An 11,532-nucleotide genomic window follows, 5' to 3' on the forward strand; every position below is an offset into this window, starting at 1 on the left:
AAAATTCAACACCCATTTATGATAAAAACCCTCCAGAAAGTAGGCATGGAGGGAACTTACCTCAACAGAATAAAGGCCATATATGACAAATGGTGAAAAACTAAACCATTTCCTCTAAGATCAGGAACAAAATAAGGTTGCCCACTCTCACCACTATTATTCTACATTGTTTTGGAAGTTTTAGCCACAGCAATCAGAGAAGAAAGAAAAATAAAAGGAATCCAAGTCAGAAAAGAAGTGGTAAAGTTGTCACTGTTCGCAGATGACACGATACTATACATACAGAATCCTAAAGATGCTTCCAGAAAACTACTAGAGCTAATCAATGAATTTGGTAAAGTAGCAGGATACAAAATTAATGCACAGAAATCTCTTGCATTCCTACACACTAATGATGAAAAATCTGAAAGTGAAATTAAGGAACACTCCCAGCTCCCATTTACCATTGCAACAAAAGAATAAAATACCTAGGAATAAACCTACCTAAGGAGACAACTGCAGCGAGGTGGATGGACCTAGAGTCTGTCAATATAGAGTGAAGTAAGTCAGAAAGAGAAAAACAAATACCATATGCTAACATATATGTATGAAATTTTAAAAAAAAGGTCATGAAGTACCTTGGGGCATAACGGGAATAAAGACACAGACCTACTAGAGAATGGACTTGAGGACACAGGGAGGGGGACGGGTAAGCTGGGACAAAGTGAGAGAGTGGCATGGACATATATACACTACCAAACGTAAAATAGCTAGCTAGTGGGAAGCAGCCGCATATCACAGGGAGATCAGCTCAGTGCTTTGTGACCACCTAGAGGGGTGGGAGGATGGGAGGGAGGGAGCACAAGAGGGAAGAGATATGGGGATATATGTATATGTATAGCTGATTCACTCTGTTATAAAGCAGAAACTAACACACCATTGTAAAGCAATTATACTCCAATAAAGATGTTTTAAAAAAAAAACCAAAAAACCTCACCTCTGCTCAGATAAACTAATTATGGCCACAGGTAATCAAATCTGAAAACTTTTTAATCCAAAGAAATGATTCTCTCCTTTCAAACAACTGCATTATACAAACTATAAACAGACTATTCTGAGAACTAAAGAAATTAAAATATAAATCAATTTGTTTGTCTCAAATCAACATACTATGGGAAATAAGGCAAAAACCAACAACCTACTAGTCTATGAAAAGTAACAAAGCAAAACCCCAACATGAACAGAAATAAAATCAGTCTGATCAGAGCACAAGGAACAAAAGGCTTACAGAGCCCACTGCACACAAGCTCTGCTTCATTCAGGTTCTTTTCAGGCCTGCCTAGAAGATCAGTGGCTAGTGGGGTACCACCTGAACTCTGACTTTGAGCACTGCCAAGAGCCTCAAAGAGTCTTGATAATCCCTGTTTCAGAAGAGGGGAGGTTAGAGTAGGTTCAGAGGAGCTTCCACTAAAGCTCTCCAGCTTGCCCCATAGGCTAAAGGTCTCCCTCATCAATCCCAAAGACAATCCAACAGTCTCCTTAATGATCTACCCATCTTTCCTCACACTTCAGCTAACCACTGTTCAGGGCTCACATTGCTCTAGAACGTCACCAAACCCACTGGTCCTGGCCCAGAACAAAGTCAGGCTGTCAGTCGTCAACTTGCCCCTGATGCTGGGCAATGCTCAGTTCTGACCGCTTGACTGAGCAACTTCCTCACAGTGGTTATTCCTTAACCTCGCCATTCCTTAAGCACCCAATCAAGGCCTTCTCTTTCATCATCCAAGGTAAAAACCCCACCCTTGGCTTGACCCAGAAAATCAAAGACATCTAATGGAAGCTTCCTCAATTTCCCTCTACATCTCTCGTACTTTTCCTTGTTTTTGTCTAGGCTGTGCTTCAAATTTCCAAGGCTCATCACATTCATGAGGCCAAGTCTTTCCATCTGCCACCTAAACAATTTTGCCTCATCAATGATCTTCTCTCTGGGATTTCAAATCTGTCAACAGTGCCTCCTTCCCCCTCTGCCTTCCAACATACACAAAAGCTCTCTCCATTCAGCTTCAATGCTTCAGTGTCTCTCTGAAATGAAGAGCTGCCTCAGGGAAGATGTTCCTTCAGGACCACACCTCTGTCTTCTCACAGCATTATATTCCTGCCTGGGGTCTTCCTATACCATAAGCCCAGGCAGGCAAGCCCCTCTGTCAATGCCCACCATGGTATCTCCGACATCAAGCACTATACCTGGAACATTATAGGAGTTCAACAAATGTAACAAGAAATGAATTTTTTGGTGTGGCTATCTGTGAAGTTACTGTTTTCATTCTCTTCTTCCACTTATTTTCAAACTCCTCAGACTCAGGAGTTTATATCGTCCTTCTTCATTTCCTCATCTCCCATTCACGGCACAGCCCTGAATAGACTAAACTACATACTTATTTTCACATAGTTAGATCTACTGCTTTTCAATTCTCTTTCCTCATACCACCCCCTATCCTGACAGAGGGGATGCTGCACACCACCACCATCCCATTATTCTGCTACACATCTTTGCCTCTCCTACCAGGTAGATATACTCTCACTTTTAAAGTGAGAGTTCATGTCATCCTCCCCTCCTACCTGTCCTCTTCTCTACCTAGTCAAATATTATCTCCTCTTAAGTTACCAATCAAGTCCTACCTCCAGTACTGTGACAAATCTAGGAATGGAACAAGCTCTGGAAAAGGGCCTCTCATTCCAGCTCCAGGTCAGTCCTTGAGAGCTATTCCCAGCCCTGGTTAATCCCAACCTTGGAGATAACCTAGACAGTCTTAGCCAGTAGGGCGAGGGCAATATTAGAGCAAGAAGGGAAGTGGAGGCTCCACAGATTCTCTGAATTAAAGCCAAGCCCTGGGTATAAGGGCCAGAACTGGTTTTGGCAGCTAGTTTTCCATTATCCCTAATCCAGTCTAAGTTTTTTTATTTAAGTCAGTTTGTGGGTCCCGATCTTTGAAAGCTGAGGCTGTACAACTCTAAGTACTCTTTATTAAACCTCAGAGAGAACCAGTAGATGGAGGAAGGAGAGGAAGGGGAGAATAAAGGCCTAGGGTGAGCATTAAGCATATAAACGCTTGTTAGAAAGCAGATGTCCAACTATCCAAGTCCACAGACTGAAAACTGGACCCTGGCCTGCCCCATCCAGGTACTTAAGGCCAAAGCCCAGGCAGAGATGCTCTGGTGCCAGTACACTGCTCAGCCAGCTCGTCTCAAAGTGGCCTCAACCTTGACAGTGGCCATCCTGCCCTGGCCTCCACCTGCTCCCCCCAGGGGGGTGTGGAATTTGGCTGCTATGGGGCAGTGGTCAGCCATCCTGGGAGAAGTCCACATATGGGAAATGGTGTCTCTCTGAAATGAAGAGCTCTAAACTGTCCTTATGGAGCCATGTGGGGCCTTCACGTATTCCAGCCCACCATTATTTTCTCTCCCAGTACAGGGTAATTTGGAGCCTCTGATATTGCTCCTACAGGTCTCAAGAGGCCTGGCATCCTGCTATGCCCCCAGCAGTTCCCTGACAAACTCATACTGATAAGGAGTAAAGGAGATGCTCAGAGTAGAGACGCTTAACAAAGGCTAGAGAGGTGGCAGTAATGGGGGAGATGAACTAGAAGTATAGGCAGGAGAGAAACAAATGAAGTTCTTGGGGAATCCCCAGAAGACTTGAAAGGTTTCAAAGTAGGGGAGGAAGGCACTATGCAGAAGGAGGCAGCACCAAAGATAAGCTCTGCTGAACACCTCATACTGAAAAGTTGTTGGAGATAGCAACTTGTGTTCAAGAGAGGACACAGATTACCACACCACACAAAAAGCATGCAGTTTCCTCTATCCTGCCCCTGCTCCACTTTTCCAGCACTGCTCTGAGCCAGGGTGAAAGATCATCCAACAGAGGCCCCTTGCTATAGCCCTCCCTCAGGCCATTACCTCCCAGTGGCAGCCAAGAAGTCCCAACCTCCCCACTCTCATGAGCAAGAGGAGCTTAGGTATGAACTGCCCTTAACAAATACCCCTACTCTCACCCACCACTCATAGGCCTCAAGGTGTGTGTGTGCCTGTGTGTGAACGATGGGACACAAGCAGGTCATACTCTTGTGGACCATGCTGGGGAATAAGATAACCTGTAAGGAAGATCCCTCCTGACTACCACAGAGCTGGGTAGGTGGCAGAAGGCACTGGGAGCTTTGCCCCTTAGTCCCACCTCAATTGTAGCCTGTGGTATTTAAAAAAAAAAAAAAAGTATCTGGTCTTTATCCCTGGTTCCTGAAATGACTCTTGTGGGGGATGGGTGGATGGGTGTGTGGGTGTGTGTGTGTGTGTGTGAGTGTGTGTGTGTGGAATTAGGTAACTTCAAGATGACGGCAGGTCACCAGAAAGACCACGCCTTGATTAGACAGTTGGAACTTTTAGCCCCACCTCCAGGGAGGAAAGGGGGGCTGGAGACTGAGTTCAATCTCCAATGGCCAATGACTTAATCAATCACGCCTAAATAATGAAACCTCCATAAAAGCCCCTAGGGGGCTTCCAAGAGCTTCTGATTGGTGAACACCTAGAAGTACTGGGAGGGCAGTGTGTCCAGAGAGGGCATGAAAGCTCTGCACCCCACCCCCCATACCTTCTATGCATCTCTTCCACTTGGCTATTCTGAGTTGTAGCCTTTATAAAAAACCAGTAAACATAAGTAAAATGTTTTCCTGAGTTCTGTAAGCTGTTCTAGCAAATTATCAAACCTGAGGAGGGAACTGTGGGAATCCCTAATTTATAGCTGGTCAGTCACAAGTCCAGTGGCCTGGGACTTGTGACTAGCATCTGAATTACAGGCAGTGGGACTGAGCCCTTTAACTGTGGGATCTGACACTAATTCCAGATAGATAGTGTCAGAAATGAATTGAATTATTGGATACCAAGTTGGTGTCTGAGGATTGGAAGATCACACAGCCTCTTCTAAGCTGCAAGGGGCCAAAGGCCTCACAAAGACAATCCTGCAGAGTCACCCAGACCAGAGTCAGGTGTTCCTTCAGATAGATGTCCAGGGCCTGCAGGAAATCAGACTCCTCCCTTAAATGCCTGAAACAGAGTAGCTGGTCTACCATAAATGAGGTTTTTAAAATTCAATTCCCTCCTATTGCTCGTGCAGATCTGAAATGATCTGACCAGATGGCTGGTGCTCTATAATTCTTGGATTGCTCTCATCAGTTGTTGATGATTTAGACTATTTTTTTTTTTAACCCCCTCACATGAACGTGTTCCTGCACAGGCTTCCTGCATGCTCCCATCAAGTGGCTCTTTGTGCTAATGCCAATATTCCAGAGGCTCTCACACAGTATTTCAGAGCCTGCAAGTCACCTCAGGTCAATAAGAAGCCCCAAGTCTAAGCTTCCCTGAACCCATATGAGGCCAACATATAGCACTGGGTAAGGGGCAGAACAAGAGAGGCCTTTGCTCAGATAGCCTCATCGCCTCCAGTTTTCCTTCAGGTCCCCAAAGAAAGGGAGGCAGCAGCAAAGTATATTTTTTAAATGACAACTATAGCCATTTATTGAATATTTCCTATGTGTCAGGCCCAGAGTGAAACATTTTACATGTGTTAATCTTGTTTCAGTCTCACACCATCTCTGTGAAGTAGGTATTTTCATCCCTATTTCCATATGAGGAAACTAAGGTTCAGAGATTCTACTCAAACTGACCAAGGCCACACAGCTCAAAAAGAGAACTGAAGGTGGGTTTGGAAGTTTAGCATCATAAAATTTGACTCAAAGCTCTACCAAGATCTCAGGGATAGAGAGAAGGCCCTGGCCTGGCCTCCCCATACCCGCCTTTGTGCCCTCACTGAGCACAGGACACTTCCAAAACAAACCAGGACATCCAAAACACTTTTTCTCTCTGTATCCTCTGTGAGACCATAAGCTGCTGGAAGGCAGGGGTCATGTCGCATTTGCTACCCAGAAAGACATTATGGTACAGTGGTTAGGAGCTCAAGCTTAGGGCCAAACAAAGCTAGATCTGAATTCTGTCTCTACCACCTACTGGTCATTTGGCTAAGTCACTTATCTCTGAGACTCATTTTTGTCTATGAAAATGAGGGTAGTTATAGCACCTGCCCTCAAAAGATGCCTGGCACAGTTGATGGTAAGTAAATGTGAGCTATTATCTGTCTCTGGCTACCAGTACAGTGCCTGGCACAAAGCAGGATCTCAGGAAATGCCCAGGGAGCAAAAGGCCCACAATATCTGGCTGTGACCAGTTTTCTCTAATAACAAGTGCACAGGCACAAAGCCTGGGGTACAGGGGTCCTCAGCCCTAGGACAAATTCCTGAGTTCCCTGCCCAGAACCCACAGGACCTGCCAGCAAACAGCTTTCCTCTGCTTGCTTGTGAACAGCTGATGCTGAATCCACACTCAAATGCTTGCTGTGCCTCCGTAAGGTATGACAGATCCCAAAATAAACCAGGAGAGAGAGAGAAAGAGACAGGAAAATCACTTCCAGGAACAAGCGACTCGCAGTGAGGATGCTGACAGTAATAACAGAGGCAGGGAGACTTCAGGAGGGTGACCTACAGCTGCTCCAGGGCTAAGTGACTGGGGCCCAACTCCTATCTGGCCTGGTAGGAAGGTCCATGAAGTTACGGGTTGGTCCCCTGGTATTCCAGGCCACAGCAGGCAGTCAGGAAATCCGCCTTCAAATGAGCCCAGACCACGTAGCCCAGTATTCCCTCCTTGGAGACCTGAGGACAACAGAGATGAGGTCCTCCCTTCAGAGACCTAAAGAGACAGAAGGTACTGAACTGAAATCAATAACTGTCAACATAAACTAGCCATTTTGCCATTCTCTTAAAAGTCCCCAAAAGATATTCCACCATCTTCCTATGCCATGCACCTAGCTCTCAGGCAGGAAATGTTGTATTAACCCCTTCTGCTCCCTTATCAAAAATCTCCCTGGAAGGAAAGAGGGAGAACATCCCATGACCATGGAAGTCTCTCCTTGTCACCATAAGTTCCCTTCCCTATCTAAAGCCAGAGAGGACAGGAAGGCTACATACTCATGTACCCTCACTGGCATCCAATTCCACAATCAAGTTTAAGGAGTGGCACAAATGGCAAATTTACCATTAAAAATCAGAACTGCTGTGTACTGAGTAACGTCTACATGTTGGGAATCCTCAAAGCAGCCTCTGCAGCAGGCAGGGCAGGACATTTCCCCAACATCACCAATGGGGGAACTGAAGGGCAGAAGGATTCAGTGACTTGCCCAAGATCCCCTAAGTAGCAAAGCTAGGATTTGAACCCAGGACTGGATCAGTCTAAAGTCTGTGCTTGGGATTTCCCTGGTGGTCCAGTGCTAAAGAATCTGCCTTACAATGCAGGGAATGCGGGTTCAATCCCTGGTCAGGGAACTAAGATCCCACACGCCACGGAACAACTAAGCCTGCACGCCACAACTACTGAGCTCACGCACCTCAACTAGAGCCCACATGCGGCAAACTACGGAGCCCACACGCTCTGGAACCCACGCACCACAACTAGAGGAGAGAAAACCCGCATGCCACAACTAGAGTAAAGCCCACACACCACAACCCTGCGTGCCGCAACAAAAGATCCCACATGCCTCAACAAAGACCCTGCATGCTGCAACTAAGACCCAACACAGCCAAAAATAAATAAATAAATGAATAATAAATAAATCTTTAAAAAATAAAATAAAGTCTGTGCTCTACCACTAAATTATACTACCTCCTCATTTATCTACTCACCCTGGGACTGGCTACATTCCTTTTAACCTTTCAGTAGCTGTGATGGAAGCTCCCAGGCAGCATTCGTTATGTGGTGAATTAAATATACTCTGATTAAAGGTAAGTGCCAGCTATCCACACAGACTACTGAGATGTCAATTTCCTACCAACAGATATAACATATAAAACCTTAATATACACACAGAACACCTTGATCCTGTCCTGGGACCTAAGAGAGTCTTGTCTGCCTCAACAGTATCAGACTCTGAATCACCACACATCAAACCCTGAGGCCATAACAAATCTCTCACTTTCCCTCCCCTCACTGGTCCTGCTTTGGGGGTGAGGTGTAGGTGAAATGAAAAACACTCTTGGGATATGGGGCAAGCATGTCTGGACCTAGACTTGCTTTGCCCCCAGAGCTGAGTGTCTGTGCTCAAGCACAACACCCCAGCCTTTGGGGCAGCTTCAAGGGACTTTGGGGCAGAACAACTTATAAGGGGCTATTGAGAAACTAGAAGGCAGAAGATGATGTCAATGGGGCAACAAGTTAAATATAAAAATCAGTACTCCACTCTAATTCTCCAGGAGGTGCTCAGAGCCCTCAGCCTGCCCTTGTTACACAGGATCTGGCCCTCCCTCCCCAAAGATACAAAAAGGGCTCTTTTGCTTAACCATGAACAGGAGCCCCACTGCCCAGAGGCTGGGCAAGGGCCCTGGGTCAGAACTTTCAGGCTTGTTCTGCAATGTGGACTGGGGTCCTGAAGGGTGCCACAGGAAAAGAGACGGTAGGAGTAGGGATGACAGGACATTGACCTCCATCGGTTCAAGGCACTTGCCTGGTTAAAAGTGGTACAAGCACTTTTAATCACGTAAAATCAGTGGATACAGCATACATCCTCCACTTCCCACACCCTGAGAGCCCCTCTAGTTTTAGTTCCCAAAGACCAGGGGGGCTCAGTTCTCAGGGAAGGTGGAGGAGGCCAGCCAGAGGTTGGATCTGCTAAACCCAGTAACTCTGTCCCTAAAATCTCCCTCTACCCAACTCCATTAGCACCTACTTGGTTTCCTTGGTGATTCATCACTCTTCTGTGGCAGCAACTACCCGCATGCAAGCCCAGCAGGAGTGATATTGCTACCAGATAGTTGGCTGGCACAGCAAACGCTGCCCCTGCCAGCACAGCAGCAATGGGGGCAGTGAGGACATGGTGATGAATATCAGCAAGGAGTTGATGAAACTATACTCTGGCAGCTGCCAGGGCTTGCCATCCACCCGCCACAGTGCAGAACGCAAACAGCCTACTCCTGAGAATGGGCTCAAGTGTCACCAGAGTCGGGCTCCAGCCAAGGACAGATGGGACTCTAGAAGAACAAGTGGGAGGAAGATGGGTCCAGGCTGGGGTCAATGACATAGGACAAGTTGGCTGAATGACATAGGTCAAGTCACCTAACCTCTCTGAGTCTCAATGTTTTCATCTGAATATAAAGACAATAATAGCCCCTATTATTGTGAAGACTGAACAAGATTATGCACGTGAAGCACGTAGCACGGTATCTGAATGTGGTAAACACCACAACTGCTGGCTTTTTCATTATTATTTTAAGCCCTGGGCCCAGGGCCATAAAAGGGTTAGAAAGTTGCTCCTTCTGAGGATGCTCCATTTAAAAACCAGGCCAGGGTCGGCGGGAAGATGGCGGAAGAGTAAGACGTGGAGATCGCCTTCCTCCTCACGGATACACCAGAAATACATCTACACGTGGAACAACTCCTACAGAACACCTACTGAAGGCTGGCAGAAGACCTCAGAGCTCCCAAAAGACCTCCATCTTAACACCAGCACCCAGCTTCACTCAACGACCAGCAAGCCACACCAGGCCAGGAACAGCCCCTGTTTCTTGGCACAGGTTCCTTTAACAACAGAAAACTCCTGCCCTGCACCAGTGCTCCGGACTCTCCCATGAACAATATTTCAGCAGCACTGAGCCGAGCAGCAGAGCCCAAAATAGCATTTGCAGAGTGAGGCACATGTCACTGCCTCTCCTGTGCTTCAGAAGTGCAAGGAAAGAAAGTTTTCTATCACTTCCTCCAAAAGCTCGGCCACCCACCACCTGCCTTCCTTCCAGGGCACTCAGATGCCACAATTTCTGTTCTGCAGGGAAACGAAGGTCCCTGAGTCCTGCAGCAGCAGCCACCCCTACTCCCCTCCAGGAGGCCAGAGAGGGGCTGTTCCTTCAAAACAGCCCTGGGGGGAGAAAGGACATACACATTTTGAATTTCAAGCGTGTTTCCTGGGGACAGCGCTGGGCTTGGTACCTGGCCGAAGTGCCTGCCACTCATGTGTCGGGTGAAACACCTCCAGGACCTTGGGATCCAGCTCCTCCTCTGCTGTTTCCTTTCTCTCTGTTTCTTTGGTGCTGCTCTCCTCTGGGTTGGTCAGTGCAAACTCCTTTAGAGAAAGGAAAAAACAGGGCATGAACCACCACAGTTGGGTACCACGCAAGCAGAAAGAAAATGGCCTGGGCAGTACACTCTTCTCCTCCTTGCCCTTCCTGCCCTCCTTAGCCCTGTTTGGACCTTTCACAAGGTTAGTGTCAGAACCAGTACAAGTGAGGTGATATGGTTAAATTAACACAGTATGTGTTGTGTGTATAAGGCACTTTTGTATATGCATTAAAAAAAAAAACTCCAGAAGGTTCCACACTATCTTGAGGGAGTTAAGGGAACATACTGGGGAGAGGGGTTGACAAAACGAGACAATAAGAGCCTTTTACTTTTTACTTGATAAGCTCCTATCCTGTTTGATGTTTAAAATTCATACCTATTACTCTTATAATTAAAAACTAAAGATATTTATAAAAGAAAACACATACATATGATAGGAAAGTAAGGCCTCAAATGGTCAACACAGATGTACAAAAGCTGGCAGCTAAGGCCCAGTTAATTCCTAAGCAGCCCAGCAGGGCAGAGTAAGGGCATGGGTACCTTCATTACCCAGGGTACCTATGGAGCGTAAACGACCTCTTAGTGCATTCCAATCCATGGAAGAAGGGGTACAAGTGGGAAGGTGCAAGTCCAGCTGGGCTGAAGGAGGAAGATGCCCGGGTTGGAAACCTCTTCCTAAAACCTGTTTCCTTCCACCCCATGGAGAGCATGGAGGATTAACGAGACGGTGTAGAGCACTTTGAGCTCAGGAGACAGAGATGTAACATAAATACAAAGTATTATTCATGTTGTTCCTTCCCAGCCTCCAATCCTTCCTGTCCCATTTTTAAACCTGTTTGTGCATAAAAGCAGTAAGGCCTCAGGAAACTGGAACCAGAGGGTTCCAGAGCTCTGGGAAATTACATTTGGGAGGGCAAAGAGGAACACACACTAGAACACTGGGCGATTATTTCAGCCCTTCCACCTCCCCGGCCATCACTTTTCCTCCACCTCCCAATTTTTCCCGTAATAAGAGTATTTTTCATGGATTCTTCCTATGAACCCAAACCTGTGCTAGGTACTTTATGTAGATCTCATTTTGGTCTCCTGAACAATTCTAATCCTACATGGGAGGTAACAATGTATCTCTTTCAATGTGCCCCAGCACAAATCTGAGCTCAAAAGAAAACAAGGGGGCTTCCCTGGTGGCGCAGTGGTTGAGAGTCCGCCTGCCAATGCAGGGGACGCGGGTTCGTGCCCCGGTCCGGGAGGATCCCACATGCCGCAGAGCGGCTGGGCCTGCGAATCCGGAGCCTGTGCTCTGTGGCGGGAGAGGCCACAGCGGTGAGAGGCCCACGTACGGAAAAAAAA

General features: G+C 46.8%; 1 protein-coding gene across 3 annotated transcripts in view; it reads right to left on the minus strand.

Annotated features, from left to right (window-relative positions):
• SIL1 (SIL1 nucleotide exchange factor) overlaps positions 1–11,532 on the minus strand; it is a 282,845-nt gene that overhangs the window by 161,102 nt on the left and 110,211 nt on the right. For all 3 annotated transcript variants that reach the window (XM_024752381.1, XM_024752380.1, XM_024752382.1), the window contains exon 3: positions 10,054–10,186. In XM_024752381.1, coding sequence (XP_024608149.1) covers positions 10,054–10,186 — 133 coding nt within the window. The remainder of the gene's footprint in view (positions 1–10,053; positions 10,187–11,532) is intronic.

This window comes from Neophocaena asiaeorientalis, unplaced genomic scaffold, assembly GCF_003031525.2.
Source record: "Neophocaena asiaeorientalis asiaeorientalis breed wild unplaced genomic scaffold, Neophocaena_asiaeorientalis_V1.1 scaffold204, whole genome shotgun sequence".
Lineage (NCBI taxonomy): Eukaryota > Metazoa > Chordata > Mammalia > Artiodactyla > Phocoenidae > Neophocaena > Neophocaena asiaeorientalis.